Consider the following 27,483-nt stretch of genomic DNA (forward strand, 5'->3'; position numbering starts at 1 on the left):
TTGTACCACTTTGGCTAGGAGAAAATGCAATAAAGATTAGGTTGCAGTGCTAAAAAGGTAAGGGATATTTCCCATTGAGTGTGTTTCGAGCTCCGATTGTGATCGCAAAACGCTAAGGACACTTTACACTAAGGGAAACCGCGTGGGGGTGTTTCCATTTGTGCCCTGCATTTGCAATGTGATTCTCTCCGATCGCAATCATCACACGTGCTGCATTTTTCATGTAATTGGCCTCCTGTATTTTTTTCTTCCGTCAGAAATCCCAAAACGCACTACAATCGCATTGTACATCTGACAGATTGCAGCATAATCGCGGTACTGGCAAATAGAAGAAATGCAATCACATCACAGCTCTAAATGCATTTTTTTTAATGAAAAACAGTCCAAGTGAACTTGCCTGCGATTGCGCAAGCTGCTTTTTCCACTATCCACGAGCCCTTTTCCACTAGCTATGATCCGCTTCAAAAAGTTGATCGTGGCTGTTTTGCCGATCGCTAGAGCCCCATAATTTACATGTAAATTGTGGTGCTTATTTCCCACAGTTTGTGCAATTCTCATCACCATCAAGCTCCACTCCCAACAGCTTTACGGTGCAATCGCGGATAGTGGAAAAAGCAGCTTGCGCAATCGCAGGCAAGTTCACTTGTGATCGCGCTTAGTGAAAAAGGGCCCTAGGCACACTGCAGAGAGCTTGTGGATCCATCAGCAATCCATTTGCATTTTTGCATTTGCAAGTGTTCCCATTCTCTTGCATAAAAATCGTGGTAAAATCGAGGCAAAATCTAAGTGATTGTAATTTTTCAAAAAATCGTGGCGACTTTGCCTTGATTTATACTGTGATTTTTATGCAGTCATTGGGAGCCGTTCTTTTAAAACGCAGCGCTGACAGATCGAAAAAAGCGCTCTGCGGTTTGTCTCAGGACTTTTATGAAATATGCTCACACCGCTTAGCTTCCAGCATTTATAATACCAGTATTTAAAGCTCTGTTTTCTGTCACTTTACTAAAAATGACATAGCATTTTAGTAAGAGAGCTTTTTGGTCCTTTGTAGCCCCTTACACACTCCTTGGAGTTCTGGTTCACCATAAGCTTGCTGAGCAATCTTTCCTTCTGGGTACTTTAAGTCCTACCCCATAGGCATAGAGCCACATTAATCCATGCCATGCACTGATGAGGATCAACCAATCAGAAACAGTCTGTATGCATGTTGCATTACTGTGGTTCTGTAATATTAACAAGCTGGCACATCATTGCATTCCAGTGGATCTGGAGGTGTGGCTGGCTTGCATGGACAACAATGGATAATTTGCAGATTTCAGCAGTGTTGCATCGTGGGAGACATCTTGGAGCGCACTTCAACCTGAATTATTGCAAATATCTTGCAAATATCTTCTGTTTTAAGAAAGCAAACTTGTCTTCCATAACTTTTTAGTAAGAGAATTTTTTTTTGTCCTTTGTAGCCCCTTACACACTCCTAGTTCAGGTTCACCATGAGCTTGCTGGGCAATCTGTGACTAATTAGAATAAAAAAATCACAGTTTTTTTTATACACTTTGCCTATTGGGGTGTTTTTTTTTTTAAATTCATTTTTGCTTTATTGTTTAAGGACGGTCTTTGTAGATACCATTATCAACTTTTTTTTTTTGTTGTTGGTTTTATTTTTCCTTTTTTTTTTGCTTTGTCCGCTCCAATATTTACCTGTCAGCAGAGTCTTCTAAATGTTGTGTCATTCCCTGCTGGCTTGTCAGTCAGAGTCCTCATTATCCCTTTCAAGTGCAAGATGCAGGAAGTCCCCCTGGGAAGAGGCTATTTACTGCACAAGTGGGTGGACAGTCATCACTCATGTCTGTCTTACAGTAGGATGAGACAGATTACTGGACTCTCCCTATAGAGAGGACTGCTCACCTTTTGTGATGCTAAAACTTGCTCTTTGGGTTCTCCAGTGTAATCGGAAGCTTAGCGTGTCAGACATCAGTCATTTCATCACCAGAGCACAAACAGATGCAGCTTCTCAGAGTATTCACTACAGTAGAATCTCATTATAGTAAACTCTGATATAGTAAACCTCTGCATATAGTAAACTCAGTCTTCAAGACCCAGTAAATGCGTCTGTATAATGTGTGACTAATTCTGATATAGTAAACTTCTGATATAGTAAACGACTTTTCTTGGTCCCTTGGAGTTTACTATAAAGGGATTCTACTGTATTCCATTGTCTTTTGTGAAAATGCATGAATGAATGAATCAGTTCTAAAGCATTAGACATGTGCTCGATAGTTCTCAACAGAGGCAGACGGTCTAGCGCATGTACAGGTGTCCCCCAAAGTTGCTTAAAGAGAGCCAGAGGTGGGCTCATAACATTTTTAAAAAAATAGGCTACCTAATCCTTGGGGCTGAGCAGATCAGGTAGCCGCAAAAAAACGCCACTCCCCGCCACTCCTGTGGGCTGCACTGGCCCACTTTCACGACCTCTGGGTCACGACGCTGGAATGAGACGAGAGACTGTCTCTCATTCACAGCGTGCAGGGAGGTGGGGGAGTGGCAGTGGGCGCGGCCTGGGAAAAAGAGCTTGCCAATGGCAGCTCTGGAGACCCTGTAGGAACGCCCCTTGCGGGCATTTTGAACAGGGAAATCCTCTCCCCTGTGTTTACCTCCGAGATGGCGACAAATAATATTGCCAATCTCGGGGGGCTATAGCGCAGCAGTGGGGGGGGGGGCACACAGAGGCATATCATGAGGCAGAAAACATGCCTCTGTGTCCCATCTGCCCCCCCCCCCCAAGGACCACCTCGGGTTCTCTTTAATGATCCAACATGTCCGAATTTTACACGAGAATCACTGGCCGATGGTCCCATATTCCTCACTTTACCCCACCAAGTCGCCCCATTGGTTTTGGTGTCATCATCCCTCTTTCATAGTCACAGGATGCGTTGCTAGGCTGTTGCATAGCAACACTTCTGTACAGGTACGCTTTACTATCTCTCAGGGAACAAGCTAATAATTCTAGTGTAATGCCCTATTTTCCTTCAACAAAGTTGAATTTAATGAATGCCTAAAATGTAACCCAATAGTGGCTGTTAATTTGGGTCATGCCACAGAGTCAGTGCAAATTTACAAATATGCACAGCTGTGTTTATTGTAGGTACCTGTGCTTGGTTATTGTATTGCTGACTGGCGGCTTTTGGCTATAGTACATCATGCCGGCATTCAGCTATTTGAAATCCAAGCACTGAATACCAGCACTCAGACACCTAGCTATGAAGATGATGGAAGATTAGTATTAGTCAGAAATACAGGTTAAAGAAAAATTATACTTTTAGAGTGTTAGTGATAGGTGATAAGGTAGGAGGAGGTCCGTTTTAAGGATTAGGGTTGGGGTCAAATAGGAATGTTTTTAAAGGGAACCAGAGATGAACGTTTCACACAAAATAAACATATCAGTCGATAGCTTGTAATGAATAAATGCTCTATCTGATAATTTCGCTGCTCTGGTGTGCCTTTTTTAGTGTTTTTTATCCAATATTGCTCCAGGAAAAATCAAATATGGCTGCCGGCTCATATCCCTTCTCCTTCCGGGTTATGAGTTGTTCTGGATGTGCTGTCTAGGCTATATGAGACTATGCTGCTGTCTAGGCTATATGAGAAAGGCTGCTGCAGCCTTTCATCTCTGTGCTTTCATTTTGGTATGATGTACAGCTGCCTGTAGGAAGTCTCTCATAGGAATGAAACTGCAGTCATCATCAGTATCTATGCTGAGAGCACACAGAGCACATAGATCATATTACAGGCTTGCAGCCACACTTGTCTGTTTCAGAGACTCTCTCAGCAGCAGCAGCCCCTCCCAGGTCATCCCAGCTCTCAGTACGCAAAGCAGGAAATTTGAGCCAGGAGGTGGCAGGCTCGGGCTTGAAAAGACTACACAGAAGAGTGACTCAGCTATAATGATTCCAGGTCAAACCTAGACTGAGCCAGTCGGGGATTCTTATCACAGCTGCTAATAGACTAATTAAGCAGATAAGATTGAAACTAAAAGCAAGGTAGGTGTTTACTGTCATGTTCCCACTGATAAATGTAATAAAATACATGAGGGTGCTTCGTCTCTGGTTCTCTTTAAGTGGTAGAGGTTAGGGTTATGTGTCAGGGTAGGGTGCTTATTTGGGGGAGGGGTTAGGGGTCTGGATAGGTTGTTCATTTGGGGAATAGGTTAGAGGTCAGATAGGAATGTTCTTGAGGGGGAGAGGTTAGTGTCAGGATAGGGTGTTCATTAGACGTAGATGTTAGGGGTCAGGAAGGAATGTTAATTGGGGGAGAGGTTAGAGTTAGGGGTCAGGATAGGGTGTTCATTAGGCGGAGAGGTTAGGGTTAAGGGTCATGAAGGAATGTTCATTGGGGGAGAGTTTATAGTTAGGGGTCAGGATAGGGTGTTCATTAGGGGAGGTTAGGGTAAGTAGCTGTGAAGGAATGTTTATTTGGTGGAAAAGTTAGGGTTAGGGGTCAGGATAGGGTGTTCATTAGGTGGAAAGGTTAGGGACCAGGTTAGGGTTAGGAATGAATGTTCATTAGGGGAAAAGATAACATGTCCATACGCTTATCAATTTTTATTCAATTCCTGGAAAATTCAGTCGATCTGCTGAAAACCGATTCTCCCAAAATGTCTCATTGATTGTAAATGAGAATCTAAGAACTTGTCCAGCAGGTGCTTTCCTTTTCCATCTTGAAAAAGAAAACCAAAATTAACAAAACTTTTTTTAACTATAATTAATTTAAAATAATGTTCTGACAGATGTGTATAAGAACCGTACCTGAGCCGGCGCTTTAAGAATGAAGCAGCTGAACTTTTTCCTGTGAAGTCACCCCAGAGTTTTGAACATGAGCCTAAGAAAATGTCAGGCTGAGGAGCTTCTTGGCAGATGAAGGAAAAGGAAACATTTGTCTTATTCCTTGTCTATATCTTGGCTCGCATTGTTACATAACAGCCTCAGGCTGCATGCTTTGGTGTGTATGTGTTAGTGTTAATGGAACATCAGGTTTGCCTGGAAATGGATGAGGTTAGGAGGTATGCTGCATTCTTTTACACACATAATTTATTACGCGCGTTCTGATTGGTGGGAGAGAATTCCACACGGTGTCTGTAGCGCTGCTGTTTATTTGTGAAATGTTATTATTCTTGCATTGGATTTTCATTGCCATTTCAGTTGTAGACAAAAAAAAATTCTTGACGTTAAATTTCATTTTTGCTAGGAACAAAATAAACTAAATATACAATACAGATTAAAGTGGGATGAAAGTATTTTTTTTTCTCTAAAACATTAAACTCAGTAAAACTCTAATATTAAACTTTATAAGACTGTTCTAATGTAATTTGAAGGCATTTTAATACTTCACTGATGCAAACTGACAATATTGCCAGTTTCAGTACAAATGATCAGACTGACTTGCAATTAAGTAATTATTGAGCAAATAAAGGAAAGAAAGTTGGCTGTTACCCTACTGGATGCAGCAGAAACTTTTCTACATTGTTTATACAGCTTAGTACAGCTCAAGTCAACCTGACAATTCTGGGATGGCTACAACAATTTGTGAAGTGAAAAGTTTGAGTATTAACCCTTCCAGTACCTTTTATACCAATAATAGAGGTTTTACGACATGCTTAATGTTTACACTAGATAACATTTTCATCACACTTTAGGGATGGAAGTAAATAATTTTGTCTTGCTTATCTACAAAACAACAGCTCTTGGGTGGTGTTCCCAGTATGCAGTTGTTAGTACCTATTAAAATTGATCCAAGGAAAGACCACTGGTAAATTGGAAAGAGGGTCATGGGAGACCAAGGCTCATCTGGTCCACCATCACAGTAGAGTGCAAATTACGAAAACAAAACTTTTATGCATGAATGAAATGTGTTGAATCATATACTGTAGAACTTGCTGTGGATGAGGCTGCATAGCTGGAGACAAATCAGTGTACCCATGCTTTCTTCTGTCCACCACTAACAACTTCTACAAAGGAACATCAAAACTGCACCATGGAGCAATAGAAGAAGGTGGCCTGATCTGATGAATCATGTTTTCTTTGGCTTCCATAATTCCTAGGTTTCAGTCTACTTGGGCATCTGAAGGATGTTCTGGGCAGACAGGTCTGATCTATGAAGCCCTTATTTCAGAACATACAGGACTTAATGGGTGTGCTGCTAACATCTTGGTGTCAGGTACCACAGGACATGTTTGGAAATCTCAAGGTGTCCAGGCCTGGAAGGATCACAGCTATTTTTTGGCAGGGCAAGAAATATCGATCTAATATGAGGCAAGGGGTGCTAAAGCAAATATGAAACGAGAAAAAAAAAACAAAAACAAAACATAGATACTCACCTATGGAGAAGGAAGGCTCTGGATCCCATAGAGCCTTCTTGGTCCAATCTCTGTGTTCTCGGTTCACAGCTGTACCCTGTTGAAATTCTGCGCCTTCGGGACTTCTCAAAAGGCTTCGGAAACAATCGCATCCCGGCGTACTTCTGAAGACTGGGGCATCTGTTCAAGTTTGGACTCGTACATGCACAGTACAGATCCGCGTGTCTGTGGAAAGTACTTGGTCTAATAATTTCACCAGGAGAAGAGTACTGGAATGAGGACACCTAGAGAGGACCAGGATGCTTCAACTAGATCATCTAAGTTTTTTTCTTGCTTCACATTTCTCTTAAAGTTTTAGCGCATTGTAGGGTTACGTATAGGTACACTGCCAGTTTGGCGCAATGGCTCAAATTTCCGGTAGTGTTAAATATTATTCCCCCTCCGATCCGGTGATCGCCAGAACCCTAAATTTCCCTTGCACGTGGTGCGCGTTATAGCATCACTGCTATAGTGGCGCCCATTTCATGGCCTGGCGCCGAGCGCCGTAGCAACCTGCTTGGTAGTGTAGGTGTCATGCTTGCAAAGAAGTGCAATGTTAGCTTGCAGTCTGTTTTGGACATTAACAACTGGCTGTAATATAAAAAGGAAAAATTATATTTAGTGAAGTTCAAATATTAAATTAAAAAAGGCGTAGAACACTGGCATATGCTTGTTACGATTGTTTAGCAAAAGTGGAATTTCTTTTTAAAAGAAACTGTCTTAACATGTGTTTTACTTTTCTAGGAATATTTCAGAAACCAACTTTTTTTCTTTCAATTGGTTACACATGACATTTTGCATAAAATAGTTCACATTTACTTTTTGGATCAAGCAGGTGTGGAAACCATATGAAATTCTGATTGTCTTGTGGTTCTAATTTATGTAACTCTGTTGGATCAGAGGAGCTGACAGTGCAGACTGATGGTTGGGGAAAAGTCAATTTTCCTACATAAATTCTCATCTAGAAGATGATATGGAGAAACATTAGAGCCAGTTTAGAAATGTTCAATTGGCTCATTGTGGTCTTTTGATCATATTTCAGTTCTACTGCTTAAAATAGGAAGTAGAGATGTGCTATCCTATATAACAATTTTGTGGGCCGCGGCCGTGGGTTGCGGCTGTGCACACATTGCGGGTGTGTGTGTGTGTGTGTGTGTGTGCGGGGGGGGGGGGGGGGTGCAGCCTTGCATTCTCTTGCACCAGTGGCGTAGCTAAGGAGCTATGGGCCTCGGTGCAAGTTTTACATGGGGCCCCCCCAAGCACTCTATACATAACAATTGATACGGCGCACCAAAACCTGCCAAGAACAATCACAGTGTCAGAGGTGCAAGAAGGGGATCGGGAACAGTTTGTTAATGATTACAATTATTTATAGCATCTATAGAAGTTATTATTAACAGCACAGGACCGATAGAGAACTAATACTGTGTTTGAGGGAGGGCCCCATGGGGCCCCTCTGGCCCAAGGGCCCCGATGCGGTCGCTACCTCTGCAACCCCTATTGCTACGCCACTGTCTTGCACCTATTTGCCTAGTGCCTATTATTTAACAGGTGGGCCTTTTTTATTAGAATTCACAGGAGATGTTTTCCCTTCTTATCTAAATAAGAAAACACTGCCAATTACTATGTTAATTATCCTAGTTTCAGTATCAGAAATTATTTTTATTTTTATATATTTTTGTATTATTCATATGTAACCCTGCCCTACTAGAGATATGTACCCAAGCTATGATGTAATGCAGCCTTCTGCCCTAATGCGCTCTGGGAGACCATGTGATGTTCCTGCTCACTACACAGATGGGGAAGAAAACAACATCCCACATGATGCACTTTGCCAACAGTAAAGATACTGGCATCACTGCTAAATTTAAGAATGTAAATCAGAGTGAGAAAAGATTTTACAATGGGAAAACACTGACTAAATAACTTAGGAATATTTTTTTGAAAATAAGCCATTTTGTTAATAAAGTTGCATTCCATAAAGTTCCCTTTTTAAGTAAATGTGGTCCAACTTGTTGTTACTCTTACTATGAATTAAATAGCACTAGTGACCTCTAGGTCTGTCACTGCACGCACTTACCCACCCGCTGCGCACAACCGACGCCACCCGCACCCTTGCCAAGCGCGCACACACGCCTGGTCGCCCAGCCGGCCCACCTCAAGGCCCCTGCATCCTGTCCCAACGGCTGAGTCAGTGCAGGATATGCGCAGTAGCGCAAAAGAACTGACACACAGACGTGGGACGCAGGGACACAGATTATTAGGTAGGATTGACATCATCCCACAGCACTTTATACAGTCCATGGTCATGTCAATAAGTGTCCCTCAGTGGTGCTCACAATCTAATCCACACCATATGTAAGCAAAGCAGGTGATTTTGGCGCCCCCTAGGCACCCGTGTTTTGCTGGATTTTTTGCCTACCTGTAATATTACATTTTAGAAAATATCAAAAATAAGCCCTGTAAGCTTTATAAAACTTGCTTGTGAACATTTGTGCTAATTAGTCTTTTGCTCTCCTACAGAAAAAGATTGCTGCATATAATAAGATGCAAGAAGCATTGGAGTTGTCTTTTCCCACCAAGCAGGAAGAGGATGAAAAGGACCAGCCTGCAGAGATGGAGTACCTGAATTCACGTTGTGTCCTTCTCACTTACTTTCATGGAGACATTGGGGCAGTAGTAGATGAACATTTCACAAGAGCCTTGAGCCAAATAAGCACCTTAAACCCCGAAAACTCAAGTTCTAAGACCAAAGCAGGATCTAGCCGAGGTAATGACAAAATCTAAGTTCAATCTTTACTGTGGTGTTTGTAGAACTTAAAGAGACACTGAAGCGAAACAAAAATGATGCTATTATGATTTGTATGTGTAGTACAGCTAAGAAATAAAACATTAAGATCAGATACATCAGTCTAATTGTTTCCAGTACAGGAAGAGTTGAGAAACTCCAGTTGTTATCTCTATGCAAACAAGCCATTAAGCTCTCCGACTAAGTCTTAAGGTGGCCATACACTGGCCCGATTCGCGGCCGTTTCGACAGCAGATTCGATCCTGGGATCGAATCTGCTGCCAATCGTTCGCGCTAAACGCACCCGCCGATCCGATTTCCTCCCGAAATCGCATCGGTTCGTCGATCGCGCCGTGCGGGAAATTACCCTCGATCGCCCGCGGGTAGGGAGCGCGTCGCTAGCGGCGGCCGATCCGATCAGGTATACATTACCTGACGCTGGCTCCCAGGCGTCTTCTCCGCATCTTCTCCGCATCTTCTCCGCGCTGCACCCGCTCCATCCCGGCGCTTCCTGTCACTGCAGTGACCAGGAAGTTCAAATAGAGGGCGCTCTATTTGAACTTCCTGGTCACGGAGTGACACAGGAAGCGCCGGGATGGAGCGGGTGCAGCGTGGAGAAGATGCGGAGAAGATGCCCGGGAGCCAGCGCCAGGTAATGTATGCGCGGGGGGGGGGGGGGGGGGGGGACAGGCGGCAGCGGCGGCTCCACAGATTGTGATCGGTTTCAGGCTGAAACAGTAAAGGCAGCCATACGATCCCTCTCTGATCAGATTCGATCAGATAGGGATCTGTCAGCTGTTCGATCTAATGGCAAATCGACCAGTGTATGGCTACCTTTAGTCGTGGAGAGGGCTGTTATCTGACTTTTATTATCTCAACTGTAAGTGAACTGTTTACTTTTTCTCTGCTAGAGGAGAGGTCATTACTTCATAGACTGCTCTGAAAGACTCATTTTGAATGCTGAGTGTTGTGTAATCTGCACATATTATAGAATGATGCAATGTTAGAAAAAGCACTATATACCTGAAAATAAAAGTATGAGAATATTTTCTTTGCTGCTAATCTTCTAGTAATTATTCATAGTACACAACCAATTCACTATATCATATTTTTTTTTTCGCTTCAGTGTCTCTTTAAAGTGGTCTGAAATTCTGCATTTTTTTCTTTGATCTAAAAGATTACTTACAGCCTTAAAGAGAAAAAAAAATGTCCCTGGGGGGTACTAACCTTGGGAGGGGGAAGTCTCTAGATCCTATCGAGGCTTCCCCCATCCTCCATTATCCCACGGCGGTCTCGCTCTGGCCCACGGAATGCACAGCTGACAAAGTGTCAGGCTGTGCAATATTTACCTTTCCCTGTTCCAGCTGTTGCAGCTCTCCCCTTAGAAATAGACGGAAATAGACGATCTCAGTCAGGTCTGCTCTACTGCGCAGGAGCAGGAGACTTGTGCCTGCACAGTAGAGCGGACTGGGATTGGCTATTTCCGAGCTGAGAGCCGCTACTGCGCCTGGAGCCGGGAAGGTAAATATTTACATCCGGGGGGCTCTATTGCTACCACCGTGGGATGGAGGATGGGGGAAGCCTCGATAGGATCCAGAGGCTTCCCCTCCCGAGGTGAGTACTCTCTAGGGGCATTTTTTTTCGATACAGATCCTCTTCAAACCTACTACCACAAAAAAAAAATTGTAGCAGAGCAGCATTCATACAGTTAAACACAGCACTTTGTTCTTCAGTGGAAAGCTCCTTCAGCTTCTGATCCGCATCCAAAGAGGTGATAACATTATCTTTTGTTTACATTCATCTGTTGCTACATTCCTAGCTGTGCTGAAAATTAGCTCTGTCTGCTTCTAGCATGTACACAGTTGAGAAGAGCTCAGTAGAAGATTTTAATAAATAATTACATTAGTTATGAATAAAATGTAATGGCAGCTTTCAAAGCAGATAAACTGTACTTTGGGAACTTGTAATTTGTAATTGGACAATATTACTTGTGCACAAAAGCAGAAAACACATCTATATTGAATGTTATATCAGAGTTTTATTCCATGTTAACTCAGTAGCATAGTTGAAGCACAGATGAAAAAAAACTGTCTACTTTTTCCATCTCCTTTTTTTAAGTTCTTTTAGTGTTAAAATAAATGCAAAATGTTCTGTATTCAGCCAAAATGTTCAAAACAAAATAGCTAAAGATGTCATACACAGTTCTTTATTTTTTTAAGTGCTCAAGATTTTTGAAAATGATTAGTTATGTCGATCAACCTAAAATGCAGGGCTGTGGAGTCAGTACAAAAAGCCTCCGACTTCAACTCTGACTCCTCAGTTTATGATTTCACAGAGAATGAGGGTATTCTTCCTCTATTACACATTATTAATGCACAATCTGCACCAGGTTTATGAGAAACTAGGTGAAAAGGTTATACATTTTGCAAAAGAAAAAAAAAAAAAGCAGATAGGCACAGCGGCCCCAGATGGTTTAGCATGTTCAAAAACTTGAAATAAACTGAATATACAAAATGTATACTCACCAAAGTAGGTTGCAATATTGGGCAACCATCCATTCATCACCTGTGGAGAACAAGCCCTGTGCTAATAAACTTTTTTGATCAGAACCGTAAGTGCTGTCTTCTCTGAGGTAAGCCACCTCATTATTTTAATTTTGTATTATTTTATACTCTTGGACGCCTCTCCACCTTGCCTTCAGGTTTATGAGTGAGAGACAACACCTCTGTGTTCAATATGCACAACATTCTCAGTGGAATCATAACAGCGTTGCAGGGAGTGCTCAGGTAGAGTAAGGTACTACTGTACAACTTAATTTGTAGTCATGTATCCCATTCACTTTTATTAGCCAAGCGGTTTCCCCCCTGCAAGCTTTTTAAAAAACGCTCCAGAACCGCTCTGGTGTGCACCAGCCCTTAGACCAGTGGTCCTCAAACTAAGGCCCGTGGGCTGAATGCGGCCCCACAAGGCTTTTTCACTGGCCCCCCAAACAAAATGTATAACTTATAGGTGTGGCCCACTGCACCTTTAAATAACGGTGGCCCGCATATAGAATAGCAGTGCTAGCCCCACCCATCCACATACTGTAGAAGCCAGTGAGCAGTCATTCACTGGCTTCCAATTCAATTCTGCATCAGGTGACACTGCTATCCAACTGACCGGCAGGCTGTCACCTGGGTATGCTTCACTGTCTGGTGCGCAAAGATGTTCTTCATGTGCTGCATGACTGAATGGCTGCTGCTTTGAGTTCTCCTCCGGGCATGATTGGGGGAAATCAATACCTAGATTTACTGTAATGTTTTTCAACATAATTTTATGTATGTTCCGGCCCCCCGGCGGTCTGAAGCATGTTGAACCGGCCCTTGACCAAAAAAGTTTGGGGACCCCTGCCTTAGACGGTTGCTTAAACTTGTTGCCTTCTTCTGAAGTGAGACCACCCTTCTTGATTCCAGTCAACAGATGCCTGGTTATAGTGAGTGGCTGACCGGCAAAACATCGCACATGAGTAAGTCAGCCAGTCGTTTCTGAGGTCAAGACATTAACTCTGACATCTGTACAGGTGATTTGCAAAAGGATAAACATTTTGAAAAGTGTATAAAAAAACTATTAAGAAGTAAATAATCTTGCTAAATAGCAGAAAACTGATGAGGTTTAGAAAAGGAGGGAGAATATGCCAATTTACAGGAAATGTAATCATTGTTTTTTTGTTTTTTACTTTATTTATTTGTTTTGATACTAAATATTGAATAAAAAAAATAATATTTTGGCATTTGGGAAAATATTACATCTCTTTTTTTCAGATTCCTGTTTTTTTTTTCTACAAAATGTATTTTTTCCACATCTAATTAAAAAGAACATACGAGTAGAGAGATGGGTAGTTAAAACAGCAACTTAAACCTGTGATAATACATTTGTGAACACTTAGGTAGAGAATTACTAAAACATTATGAGAAAAATGTTTTAGAATTTAAACTACTGTTCTTGTTGTTGGTAAAAAATACTGAACTGACAATTTCATACTGTAATTAAATAAATAGTCCTCGAGGCTTGCCCTAGTCAGTGGCCTGGCAGGAGATGACCCTATGTCCTCTTTTGCTTAATTGGCAGGACCACATGCAATGGAATGGACAGGTAAATGCTTAGCTGGGATCTTTACAGACAACAGAAATTGTCTACATATTTCTCTTGGGAACAAGGTGAAATTGGCAGCATTCCTAATGAGGCTACATCTGAAATGACTACCAACAGAGGTGTGCAGAGCCCCCTAGAGGCTAAATACATACCTTGTATTCAAAACAGATGCAAACTATGCAATCAGATGCAGCCTGCTTTGGGAAGTGCTGCCACCTCCTCCTGCTGTATAAAAAATTGTCAGGTTGCTGTCTGAGATCGCCTTTCATTGTTGACACAGCTGCAAGGCGTAAAACAAGTGCAAGTGCGCTCCAAGATTCCTGAACATGTAGTCAGAAAACTTACTAAAGAAGATGCTTTAGGGAATATAAGGAACTTCTGAAGGACAAATTTGTTAAAAAAAACACACACACACATAAATCAAAAACGTTATATTTAGACAGTGCCAAATTTAGTGAAGCTTTGCGGAGTCCTTCTTTAAGTATAAGCGACAGATAGCCTACAATCGCAGACAATGACAAGCAACGCCTCCACTTTCAATGCCATTTTTGCTAGACATGGAAAGACAAATGTATTGCAGGCATCAGATACTGTTCCCATGGGATCTTCCCTCTTAAAATAGCTGACATTTTACTTATAATTAGAAAAATGAGCATGCTCAGCCCCGAACAAGGAGAAAAATTCTCCAGCAAACTACGGATTTATTCACTCTTGAATATGTGGTTTCCCATCTCCTGTCATGCCTATAAAAGGCATTTTCACTATCTCATGAGTCCATCACGCTGATTTTTTAAGATTTTGTTTACTGTGTTGTGTCTGTTACAACATTTTTGTGCTTGTTTGCATACTTGTGTTATTTATGGTTATGCTCATGCATTTTAAACACTTAATACATCTTCGTACGATGTCTTAATACATCATCACGGATCAACGTATCTGTCACACTTTAATATTAAAACTAAACACAGACGCTAGATTTTCGTTAATACAGTATCACTAAACATCATTGTTTGTAATTGTCTTGTGCAGAACAGACTGCTCATCTTCTTAAAGGTGTAATTCTGCTTAATATTCTACGATGCAACTGACAGTTTTTCTCCAGTCGGGAGCCAGTCGGACTACTGATAAAGAATTACAGCTATAACATACTTTGCTCTAGGACAGTGATCTGCAAACTTGGCTCTCCAGCTGTTAAACTACAAGTCCCACAATGCATTGCGGTAGTCTGACGGCCACAGTCATGATTCATAAAGGCAAATGCATTATGGGACTTGTATTTCCTTAACAGCTGGATAGCCAAGTTTGCGGATCACTGACCTAGGAAGCCCAGTTACTCAGCTAGGAGAGATAGATAAAAAAGCTCATTAGTTCATATATTTGAGCACTCTGAGACACAGAGACAGACTGTTATGGCCCATACTCACGGGCAACCAAAACTGCATGTCGCTAGCACACGGGAGCGTGTGCGCGACAGTTCGGCGACAGCTCGTCGCCACGTCCCTCCGCATACACACTGCGGAAAAGGGACTAGTGGCGCGACGGAAGCTGTCGCCAACGTTCCTCCTCCCCGCCGGGAACTCAGTGCGCCGGCTATGGGGTTGCTGTCGCTAGTCCGTATACACATGCAGACTAGCGACAGTTGCGACGAAGTTGCGGCGGCAACTGTCACTAGGCGATTGACCGGTTCAATCGCCTGGCAACATCAGCGACGAGCGACAGTTCGGGGTGCGCGCCCGTGCAACGCCTCATACTCACGGGCGACCTGTCGCCGCAACACGCGCGCGCCACATGTTGCGGCGACAATTGTAGCCCGTGAGTATGGGCCATTATATTCAGCTGAGACAAAACAATAAGGCCCAGTGCACACCAAAACCGCTAGCAGATCCGCAATACGCTAGCGGTTTTGGGAGCTGATTTCAGAGCGATTCTAGGTATGTTTAGAGAGGTTTTCTAAACATACCTAGCGGTTTTGGGTGCGTTTTTGTGTAGCAGATTACACATATTGTTACAGTAAAAGCTGTTACTGAACAGCTACTGTAACAAAAATGCCTGGCAAACCGCTCTGAACTAGCGTTTTTCAGAGCGGTTTGCGGTTTTCCTATACTTTACATTGAGGACGAAACGCTTCCGAAAACCGCAAACGCGCAGCAGGAGGCGCGTTTGCGGCTTGGCAAAAACCGCAAACCGCCGGTGTGCACCATCCCATTGCATTACATTAGACAAGCGTTTTTATAGGCGGATGCGGCCGGCGGATCGCTCCAAAAACCGCTCGGTGTGCACTGGGCCTAAATCAGCTTTTTTATGTTTTTAAACATAACATAAAAATGTGGGATATTTAAAAATCATTTTTAGGAGTAGGAGGATAGATACAATTGTTTATCTCTTCACTTTGTTTTCACTTAAGTACCACTTTAAGTACCTAGTACTCTCACCTGGTAGTGCTAGAGTCTCAGCATGGAGATCATGCAGAATTAGTATTAGAATTCACCTGGTTGTCACATGGGTTCTCTCTGTCAGTTCAGTTTTTTTCCCAAAGTCTCAAAATATTTGGGCAGTTTAGTTGGTTGGTAACCCTAAAAAACAAAACTGGCCTTAGATTGTGGCAGGGATATTTAATTATGTCGATGGTTAATAGATCCAGAGCTTTATGAGAGGGCAATACAGAAGCTTGGTAGGTGAGCTTTTTGTCCCTAGGCTTATACAAAGGACAAGGGGACATATCTGCATATGGAGGGAAAAAAAGGTTTTGCCATCTATTTAGGAAGAGTTCCTTACAGTAAGGCCCAGTGCACACCAAAAACCTCTAGCAGATCCGCAAAACGCTAGAGGTTTTGGAAACAGATTTCAGAGCGATTCTAGGCATGTTTAGAGCGGTTTTCTAAACATGCCTAGCGTTTTTTGGAGCGTTTTTGTGTAGCAGATTTCATATGTTGTTACAGTAAAGCTGTTACTGAACAGCTTCTGTAACAAAAACGCCTGGAAAACCGCTCTGATCTAGTGTTTTTCGGAGCAGTTTTCCACTTTCTTACACTTTAACATTGAGGCAGAAACGCCTCAGAAATCTAAAAAATTCTGCAACCCCCGAGTTTGCGTTTGTGGAAAAAATGAAGCGCTCTGGTGTGCACCAGCCCATTGAAATACATTACCCAAGCGGTTTTCAGCTTGCAAGCGTTTTTAAAAACGCTCCAGAACCACTCTGGTGTGCACCAGCCCTGTGAGTTGTTAAAATGTATTTTACCACAGGAGTTATTATGACAAATTCTTTATCTGCATTTAAACAAGGTTTGGATGTTTTTCTTGAATTGAAGGAGATCAGCAGCTATAATTTCTAGATAATTACCTGCAGGGCTGATTCAGGTATCTTAGCTGACTGCCATCTGTAGTAGTGAAGGAATTTTTTTCCCCTTAAAGGTTATTTGGCCTTATAAGTTTTTTTTGGCTTTCCCTGGATCAACTGGAATATGTGAAGGTGCAGGACAGAAATGTACCAAATGTTAATTTATTTATTTTTTATATTATTATGACTTCCACCCACACCTCCAAATCATAAAAAATGAAAAGCATGGAGGGGAAGATCTCTCCCTATTTTATGCTTCCTTGAACACTTCTAATTTGTAAATTACTCATTTATGTAATTATTCATAAAATGTCACCTTAAGAATTAGAGATTAATATGTTCTTATTATTTTTCAGAGAGCCCAATAATGCCAGGTCAGCGGACTAGCCTACCTCCATCTTTTTGGACAAACTCGTACCAGTCAACAGCTCCAACTTGCTTGAGTGGAGTTCACCCAGATTTCCCAGCTACATCCACCAGCACCCTATCAACAACAGAACAGAGTTGGCCAGGGGACAATATGCACCAGACTGTCCCACCAGTTGTGACGGAATCCTGGCACTATCCACTGGCGTCACCATCAACGTCACCCTATGCCCACATGCATGACCTTTACATGTACCACCACCATCCCCATATGCATCACCATCACCACCATCATCATCACCCCAATTCCCACATGGACCCACGATACGGACCTCTTGTCATGCCCACCATGCGAGCAGCCAGGGTTTCGGCACAACAATGTGACGTGACTAAAACAGAAGCTACAGTCTCCACAATGAGTACGCCGACATGGGCCGGGGCCTTTCACGGCACTGTAGACATTGTACCGAGCTTTGGCTTTGAGACGGGTAATGGCTTTTCTGCCTAAATATACCATATACTTGTACGTGTGGACAGTACCGCTGGAGCATCATCTTCAAGTTCTGGATGTTGGCATTCCATGTTCATTGTAAGGATCTGAATTTAACCAAATCTGCCTTAAGGGATACTTTTCCCCACTGAAAACAAAAAGTGCTTTTCCCTGTTATTGTTTTGTACTATGTCTGTCTTTTGTGGACTTTTTTTCTGCAAAAACATTCTGTGAATTACTGAGAAAAAAATAGGCTGTTTTTATATTAAATATTAATGATTTCTTAATCTGTTTTCTTAAGCTTGGGTCTAGTTTTTGTGTGTGTGGTCTGTATTAATGCTTTACAGTACCTCCGGTGAACTGATTAAATCCACATCCCTCTAGGGGGAAATAATAAGTGATTAAGCCCCAATTTATGGGGTTGGAAACAGGTGTGACAGTCTCTGCAAAGCCCTCTGTTTCATCATAAATAGCCTCTGTACAACGGGTTACACATAAGCGATCTGGAAGGAGAGCAGCATATGTTCAAACTGGGTCATATATACAGTATATTTCTTCTACGTCTATCTCTCTTATTTGTTTGTATCTTAGAATATTTCATGGTCTGTAAAAACAAAATGAAATATTTCTAAGCAGCTTGTTAATCAACAATAGCTGGTTCATAAAAGGTTTATAAAATCAGAATAAGTTCAGTGCATTTCTCATAAATCGCAGATGAGGGTTCGCCTACCCTAGGGTGGAAAATGTGCGTAAATAGCTATAAAAAACACTACAATATAATTAAATGCATTAAGAAATATATATTCAGTATAAATATACAATACACAGTTATGTGTAATTCTTGGGGAACAAAGGCAGAACTGTGACCTGCAATCTGCACTTTAAAACTGGCCCCCAGGCAGGGAGCTAAATACGCAGCTGAAATACAGGGCCATATGCAATTCTCTTTTTCACCTGAGTTTTCACCTAGGAGATAATTTTTTATCTTTGATTTTAAATAACTTTCCAGTACTTTTCAACTACAAAAGTACCAAAAAGTTGGTGAAAAAGTACTATCAAAATTATTTTAATCATTTTCTTGCCTTCTGGGGGCTTAAAAGGCATTTTATTGACATGTTTAAAAATATCACCTGGGAGAAAACACAGGTGAAAAAGTGAATTGCATATGGCCCACAGTGTGTGTGAAAACGTCTTATCTTCTGGTTTTTGTTTTGTTTTTTGTTGTATATAATTTCATGTAACCAGTCATGGCAGATAGCCCAAACCCGAAAGTTTTCAGCGAATAAGTGAACCAGGCATATATTATTATTATTATTATTATTAATGATTTATTTAGCGTCAGCTTCTTCCGTGGTGCTGTGAAACGCCATACAGGGTATAACGATACAAAGTAAACAATACAATGGTTAACAAAACAGGTGAATGGTGGAGTATAATTGATACAGTGAACAAATTAATGACAGATTTGTAGATTTGGGAGGTATGCACACAAATTACACAGCATTGAGACAAAAGGGGAAGAGAGACCGGCCAAAAGGCCTTATGCCTGGTACACACCAGGCATTTTCCCCATCAGATAGATGGGTCAAATCAATTATATCTGACAGGTCTGATCTGATTTCTGACTTTTATGATCGATTTTGTATAGAAGTGATCAGAAAGTCGATCAGAAAAACGATTGGAAATCAGATTGAACATGTCAAAAATAGTCGATTTGACATGTCTGTCTAATGGGTAATTCTATGATGTGTAACAACCGGCATTACAGTCTAAAGGGTTTTTAGGGATAGGACAGCAGGTGAAGGGAAGCAAATGGTGGTCAGTGGCTGAAGTGTCCTAGGTAGGAGAGCATGTTTGCCTGGAGAGGGGAGTTTTCAGATTGCACCTAAAAAGGGTAAGTGTGGGTGAGTGGTGGATGTGTTGAGGGAGGGTGTTCCAGAGGAAGGGAGTGGATCGAGAGAAGAGCTAAATTAAAGTGTAGCTGTAGTGAAAAAAAGTGCTCCAAATGGGAACTTACCTAAATAATGGGAGGTCTCTGAATAATCCAAAGACTTCCTCATCCTCCTCGTTGTTCCAGCACTGGGACCCCCCGAAGCTCTTCACCTGTACAGTAGCATGAAGCCAAATGAGTGGCGGCTCCATGCTACTGCGCAGATGCGAGCTGTTCAGCGCCTCTGCAGTGCGTAGCTTTGAGGAGTTCTAGTGCTGTAAAGGTGAGGTGGAGGGGAATGGGGGAAGCCTCTGGAAGATCCAGAGACTTCCCTCTACTGAGCTAATTGTGGCCTTTTCATTCAGATTTCGTGCAGATAGTGTCCTGCCGCAGGTTTAAACCAGGGACCTCAATGCTGAATGAATTCACAATATCTGATTTGCAGAGGGAACACAGTTATGAGAGGAATAATCTTGTAAAATGTAACTTTTTATAAATGTACTCAAAAGTTGAATATGTAAAGAGACACTGAAGCGAAAAAAAAATGATGATATAATGAATTGGTTGGTTGCGGGTAATTACTAGAACAATAGTAGCAAATAAATTATTCTCATATTTTTATTTTCAGTTATATAGTGTTTTTTATAACATTGCATCATTCTCTAATATTTGCAGTTTACACACTGCTCAGCATTCTAAATGATTTTACAGAGCAGGCTAGTGAACTTTTGAACTGTCTTCTGCAGAAAAACAAGGTTAGGTTAGATAGGTAGGTGCTCCCTACATAATGGAGGGGGGTGTCAGCCACGGGGAGGGTGAACTGACCTCTCCCCCTTTCCTCTCCCCGGGGTCACCCTCCATGGCCTGCCTTCCCGCTACATAGTTAAAACAGCAGGAAGCGTTGTATATAGAGCAACTCGCCTCCCTACCGTTTCAATCGCCGATCACTTGCCGCTGGTCTCTGCATAGCCGCTTATACACTCACTACTTCCTTATTGGCAGGAAGTAGAGTGTGTATAAGCGGCAATGTAGAGTAGACCAGGAGGGAGAAGTTGGGCTGCCCTCCCCGCAGCCGTGGCTCCCCCCTCCATCACGGCACCCCCCCCCCCCAGAGCTCAGGGCGGCTGCACGCCCCTAAAAACAAGGCTGGTAAAAGCTAGTAAAGTGCAAATCACTTGCACAGAACAATATTGGAATGAAGTTTTTCAGTGTAGTACTTCATATCAGAAAACTTTGTGATCGGAATGTTATCTCATCATTGTTTCTGTATTTTCAGAAGATTGTTCATAACTTTGTAGAAATGGTTACCCACAGATTGTTCCAGACAATCATTTGAATCATCTTGTTGAAGTGAAATTCCATCTCTGTTGAGAAATAAGCATTCTCTGCTTTACTCATGCAGAAAGAGGAAATACCTGGGTTGTCTATACTGTAAAGACAGAGTACAGATTGGAAGGCAGAAAATTAAAGAAGCTCTGTAGTGACACATAGTAGAATGAAGTAAATTATTAAGGACATTCACCTTTTTGGTATTTTTTCTGGTTTCAGCATTAGAAACAGTTTTTTATATCTACAGTGGCTTGCAAAAGTAATCGGCCCCCTTGAAGTTTTCCCCATTTTGTCCCATTACTGCCCCAAACATGATTCAATTTTATTGGAATTCCACGTGAAAGACCAATACAAAGTGGTGTACATATGAGAAGTGGAATGAAAATCATACATGATTCCAAACATTTTTTACAAATAGATAACTGCAAAGTGGTGTGTGCGTAATTATTCAGCCCCCTGAGTCAATACTGTGTGGAACCACCTTTTGCTGCAATTATAGCTGCCAGTCTTTTAGGGTATTGTCTCTCCCAGCTTTGCACATCTAGAGACTGAAATCCTTGCCCATTCTTCTTTGCAAAACAGCTCCAGCTCAGTCAAATTAGATGGACAGCGTTTGTGAACAGCAGTTTTCAGTTCTTACCACAGATTCTCGATTGGATTTAGATCTGGATTTTGAATGGGCCATTCTAACACATGGATATGTTTTGTTTTAAACCATTCCATTGTTGCCCTGGCTTTATGTTTAGGGTCATTGTCCTGCTGGAAGGTGAACCTCCACCCCAGTCAGGGGCGTCTCACCCACCAGGCAAGTATAGGCGGTTGCCTGGGGCGCCATGAGGTGGTGAGGCGCCATGAGGTGGTGAGGCGCATTCCCCCGCCGCTGCTACCGTGACCATGTTTTTTTTTTTTTATATATTATATTATCTCCCGACTCAGTCCCCGGTGCTCGGCACACTACCATGTGCTCAGCAGTGCCTCCACCTTCACTTCTCCCCAACCAATAGAGCAATCAATACTGCTCTTCTCTGCCAGGCTCCTTCTTTAAAGCCGTGCCCCTTCTTCTCAGTAGCCACACAGGTAAAGTGTTTACCTCGTGTGGCCCAGCATTTAACTCCGCCCCACGCCAGTCAAACCAGGAGCCAGCGGCCAGCCAGCTTATGCCCCCGACAGTCTGACCCCCCACCTGTGTCACTGGCTGCACACAGACACTGGAGCGAGACAGCCAGGGGACAGATGCAGTCACAGAGAGAAGAATGTGATGTGTCCGTGTTGGAGCCCCGCCCCCGCACAAGACAGCAACACAGCCCAGGAGAAGGGAAGTTTCTGCTCCAGACTCCAGAGATGATAAGCTGCATGCACAGGCAGAAGAGAAGGTATGCAGGCAGGGAAGGTATGCAGGCAGGCTGCTAAGAACACTTCCTGTCCTGTGTGCAGACTCCCAGTACTGTTATAACTGCTAGAATGTGCCCTGCTCTTTTGATACTAGAGTTTTCTTTGAAAGCTGGTTAGGCTGTAGGCTGGTAAAGCTGTAAACCTGTGCTTTAGTGCTGTGCTGTCTCTCCCTCTCCCCTCTCTGTTCCTCTGCCCCCTCTTCCATCTTAGGCTATCTCTACCCCTCTCTGTTCCTCTGCACTCTCTTCCATCTTATGCTGTCTCTCCCTCTCCCCTCTGTTTCTCTGCACCCTCTTCCACCTTATGTTGTCTATCCCCCCCCCCCCCCTCTGTTCCTCTACCCCCTTCTTACATCTTATGCTTCCTCTCCCTCTCTACTCTTTCCCTCTGCTCCGATTACGTGTATTTTCTGGTGAAACGCTTCCACATTACGATTATTTTCTGACAACGCTGCCCCATTACGATTATTTTCTGGTGAAACGCTGCTGCCCTATGATTAATTTCTGGTGAAATGCTGCTGCAATAAGTGTATTTTCTGGTGAAACGCTGCCACCTTACGAATATTTTCCGGTGAACTGCTGCTGCAATAAGTGTATTTTCTGATGAAACACTGCCACATTACGATTATTTTCTGGTGAATTACGATTCTAAATTACGATAATTACTATTATTTTCTGATGAAACACTGCCGCATTATGATTATTTTCTGGTGAAACGATGCTGCATTATGATTATTTTCCTGGGGGGAGGGACTTGGGGGGGCGCCACAGGTTTTCTCGCCTGGAGTGACAAAATGACTAGAGGCACCCCTGACCCCAGTCTCAAGTCTTTTGCAGACTCCAAGAGGTTTTGTTCCAAGATTGCCCTGTATTTGGCTCCATCCATCTTCCCATCAACTCTGACCAGCTTCCCTGTCCCTGCTGAAGAGAAGCACCCCCAGAGCATGATGCTGTCACCATTATATTTGACAGTGGGGATGGTGTGTTCAGAGTAATGTGCAGTGTTAGTTTTCTGCCACACATAGCGTTTTACATTTTGGCCAAAAAGTTCCACTTTTGTCTCATCTGACCAGAGCTCCTTCTTCCACATGCTTGCTGTGTCCCCCACATGGCTTGTGGCAAACGGCAAACAGGACTTCTTATGCTTTTCTGTTAACAATGGCTTTCTTCTTGCCACTCTTCCATAAAGGCCAACTTTGTGCAGTGCATGACTAATAGTTGTCCTATGGACAGATTCCCCCACCTGAGCTGTAGATCTCTGCAGCTCATCCAGAGTCACCATGGGCCTCTTGACTGCATTTCTGATCAGCACTCTCCTTGTTCGGGCCTGTGAGTTTAGGTGGATGGCCTTGTCTTGGTAGGTTTACAGTTGTGCCATACTCCTTCCATTACTGAATGATCGCTTGAACAGTGCTCCTTGGGATGTTCAAGGCTTTGGAAATCTTTTTGTAGCCTAAGCCTGCTTTAAAGAGGAGCTGTTAGGTATAAGGTCTCAGAGAAAAAAAACACATATATCAGTAGCTAAATATTGGCTGTACTTACATTACAAATGCATTTCACTGTCCACGTTTGGATTTCACAGAATTTTTATATAGTATTTGCAGAGAATGATGCTCCTGACAGCTCATGGCAGGTTCCATGTTTGTCTGTCTCCTATGAAGCCAATTGTGTTATCATGTCCTCCCTGCTTCCTGATGATTCCACTCACAAAAAAGATCGTAATGGACAACACTACTGTGCAGTGAATATTAATTAGCCATGTGGCTAGGAACAATAGTGGACTCATGCAGTATACTCTGCCCTGTGATTTTTCAGTGCTGCCTTTTTGGCTTCCTTCTAAACTGTTTAACACAGGAGAATAGAGGTTTAAATTAGCTTTTGCAGCCTGACAGTTACTCTTTAAATTTCTCAATAACTTTATCCCTGACCTGTCTGGTGTGTTCTTTGGACTTCACGGTGTTGTTGCTCCCAATATTCTCTTAGACAACCTCTGAGGCCCTCACAGAGCAGCTGTATTTGTACTGACATTAGATTACACACAGGTGCACTCTATTTAATTATTAGCACTCATCAGGCAATGTCTATGGGCAACAGACTGCACTCAGACCAAAGGGGGCTGAATAATTACGCACACACCACTTTGCAGTTATTTATTTGTAAAAAATGTTTGGAATGATGTATGATTTTCGTTCCACTTCTCACGTGTACACCACTTTGTGTTGGTCTTTCATGTGGAATTCCAATAAAATTGATTCATGTTTGTGGCAGTAATGTGACAAAATGTGGAAAACTTCAAGGGGGTCGGATACTTTTGCAAGCCACTGTATATATTGATGAGCTGTATATCAGAGTGTAGCCCCGCCTCCCAGTGATGCTTAGCCTAGGTCACAGGTGTCGAACTCCAGGCCTGGAGGGCCAGATCCATGCCAGTGTTTAGGATAGACTGAGAAACAGAGGAATGTGTTCTACCTGATGGACCACACCTTTCCTGATTCAGACCCATCAATTAATTTCAGCTCAGTCAAAAACGTGTGCCCTCGAAGGTCCGGTTTGACATCCCTGGCCTAGGCTGTTTAGCTATTGAGGATTCTCCTCCAAAGTATTCTGGGAGACAAGGTATGTTTTGTACTGGCTTTGGAACTCTCTGTAAGCAAACATTCTGAAGAGATGCAACTAGCAGGACTAAAGTTGTCACCACCTGTGATGAATTTCAGAATGTAAATGGGCGAGGAAAGTAAACACTGACTAAAGTTATTTATAAATGAAAATTGTAAAAAAAAAAAGCAATTTTATTCATTACGTTAATTCACTACAATACCTCTAAGTGCAGCTTGTGCTCAAATTTGACTCTGGAAATTAATAGCTGACTAGAAAGTAAAATGGCGAGATAATTTTTACTTGCAATAACAGGTGTAGGGGACTAGTAAATGTTCATAAAAACTCTTTTAGTGAGTGTGGAATTTCATTATAAAATCTCTCTTTACAAATCGAACAGAAGATTGAAATGGAATTCAAAACCACCGATATGGCATATGGTGATACTAACCCGTTTTCACTCTGGTAAATTGACACTTTCTATGGATCTATGGACTGTTCACTGTAAGTAGCTGGGGTTACATTCAAAATAAACACAACTACCTGACAGAGCTGGAACTACTGAAAAAGGTACAATAAAGAGGAGCTCAAAAGGTATAAAACAAGCTTAAAACACTTTGAAAAGAAGAGAAAGTGTAAGTTAGAAAAAAGACTTAAAAAGATTGATGCAGTAAGTGGTCACATGGTTTTCTTTTTTGAACCCCAGTCACTTATGGACAAGAGGAAGACTAGAAGCCTAATGGTGCAGTATCGTCAGGTAAGGATGATAGATAGGGTGTGAATTGTAATACTCACAAAGGTAGGTTGAAGGTTTTGCAACCACCAAATGCACTTACGGTAAAAAAATCGTCCACGCTTGGTTCTCCAGGTCACCTCAGGAACTGGATGGTCACTCTCCTATGGATCTTTATGGTTAAAACCAATAAAGCTATCACTTCATTTAGAGGTGTGAACTAACTGACCCAGAAGGGTGGAGGCACCCAATATATAACTGATAATATAAGTAAGAGCGCTAATCTTACTTTTGTAGATGAAGAACACCAATTATTTGGAATTGATTTTGCACAACGTAAGGACAACAATGCATTTCACGGGTTTCAGCCAGCTTCTTCAGGTTAATTTCACAGTAAAGTTCCTAAAACTTGTGTTCCAAATTGATATAATTGCCAAGTTTTTTTTACGTGCTTCTGTTTCTAGTGCAGATCACATGCAGGTATAGCAAGTTATAGACATTCCTAAGTGCAGTGAGTGTAAAATGGCTAGAGTGTGTAATTTACCTGAAGAAGCGGGCCAAGACCCTTGAAACGCATTGCCATTAGTGTTGGGCGAACATCTAGATGTTCGGGTTCGGGCCGAACAGGCCGAACATGGCCGCGATGTTCGGGTGTTCGACCCGAACTCCGAACATAATGGAAGTCAATGGGGACCCGAACTTTTGTGCTTTGTAAAGCCTCCTTACATGCTACATACCCCAAATTTACAGGGTATGTGCACCTTGGGAGTGGGTACAAGAGGGAAAAAAAATTAGCAAAAAGAGCTTATAGTTTTTGAGAAAATCGATTTTAAAGTTTCAAAGGGAAAACTGTCTTTTAAATGCGGGAAATGTCTGTTTTCTTTGCACAGGTAACATGCTTTTTGTCGGCATGCAGTCATAAATGTAATACATATAAGAGGTTCCAGGAAAAGGGACCGGTAACGCTAACCCAGCAGCAGCACACGTGATGGAACAGGAGGAGGGTGGCGCAGGAGGAGAAGGCCACGCTTTGTGAGACACAACAACCCAGGCCTTGCATGAGGACAAGAAGCGTGCGGATAGCATGCTTTGTACCGCCATGCAGTCATAAATGTAATAAAGATAAGTGGTTCAATAAACAGGGACCACGCGGCAACGCTAACCCAGCAGCAGCAGACGTGATGGAACAGGAGGAGGCGCAGGAGGAGAAGGCCACGCTTTGTGAGACACAACAACCCAGGCCTTGCATGAGGACAAGAAGCGTGCGGATAGCATGCTTTGTACCACCATGCAGTGATAAATGTAATAAAGATAAGTGGTTCAATAAACAGGGACCACGCGGCAACGCTAACCCAGCAGCAGCAGACGTGATGGAACAGGAGGAGGCGCAGGAGGAGAAGGCCACGCTTTGTGAGACACAACAACCCAGGCCTTGCATGAGGACAAGAAGCGTGCGGATAGCATGCTTTGTACCGCCATGCAGTCATAAATGTAATAAAGATAAGTGGTTCAATAAACAGGGACCACGCGGCAACGCTAACCCAGCAGCAGCAGACGTGATGGAACAGGAGGAGGCGCAGGAGGAGAAGGCCACGCTTTGTGAGACACAACAACCCAGGCCTTGCATGAGGACAAGAAGCGTGCGGATAGCATGCTTTGTACCGCCATGCAGTCATAAATGTAATAAAGATAAGAGGTTCCATAAACAGGGACCGGCAACGCTAACCCAGCAGCAGCAGCAGCAGCACACGTGATGGAACAGGAGCAGGCGCAGGAGGAGAAGGCCATGCTTTTTGAGACACAACAACCCAGGCCTTGCATGAGGACAAAAAGCGTGCGGATAGCATGCTTTGTACCGCCATGCAGTCATAAATGTAATAAAGATAAGTGGTTCAATAAACAGGGACCACGCGGCAACGCTAACCCAGCAGCAGCAGACGTGATGGAACAGGAGGAGGCGCAGGAGGAGAAGGCCATGCTTTTTGAGACACAACAACCCAGGCCT

At 42.7% G+C, this 27,483-nt stretch overlaps 1 protein-coding gene and 1 long non-coding RNA gene across 4 annotated transcripts in view; one reads left to right on the top strand and one right to left on the bottom strand.

Moving 5' to 3' along the window:
- The window catches only part of VGLL3 (vestigial like family member 3), a 35,589-nt gene extending 17,839 nt beyond the window's left edge, over window positions 1-17,750 (top strand). For both annotated transcript variants that reach the window (XM_068270491.1, XM_068270490.1), the window contains exons 2-3: window positions 8,912-9,158; window positions 17,001-17,750. In XM_068270491.1, the coding sequence (XP_068126592.1) occupies window positions 8,912-9,158; window positions 17,001-17,518 (765 nt within the window). In that variant the 3' untranslated portion in view covers window positions 17,519-17,750. The remainder of the gene's footprint in view (window positions 1-8,911; window positions 9,159-17,000) is intronic.
- Window positions 17,751-20,613: 2,863 nt separating this feature from the next.
- The window catches only part of LOC137547203 (uncharacterized), a 172,595-nt gene continuing 165,725 nt past the window's right edge, over window positions 20,614-27,483 (bottom strand). For both annotated transcript variants that reach the window (XR_011026516.1, XR_011026515.1), the window contains exon 5: window positions 20,614-20,794. This is a non-coding gene — a long non-coding RNA (uncharacterized lncRNA). The remainder of the gene's footprint in view (window positions 20,795-27,483) is intronic.

This window comes from Hyperolius riggenbachi, chromosome 2, assembly GCF_040937935.1.
Source record: "Hyperolius riggenbachi isolate aHypRig1 chromosome 2, aHypRig1.pri, whole genome shotgun sequence".
NCBI classification, from domain to species: Eukaryota; Metazoa; Chordata; class Amphibia; order Anura; family Hyperoliidae; genus Hyperolius; species Hyperolius riggenbachi.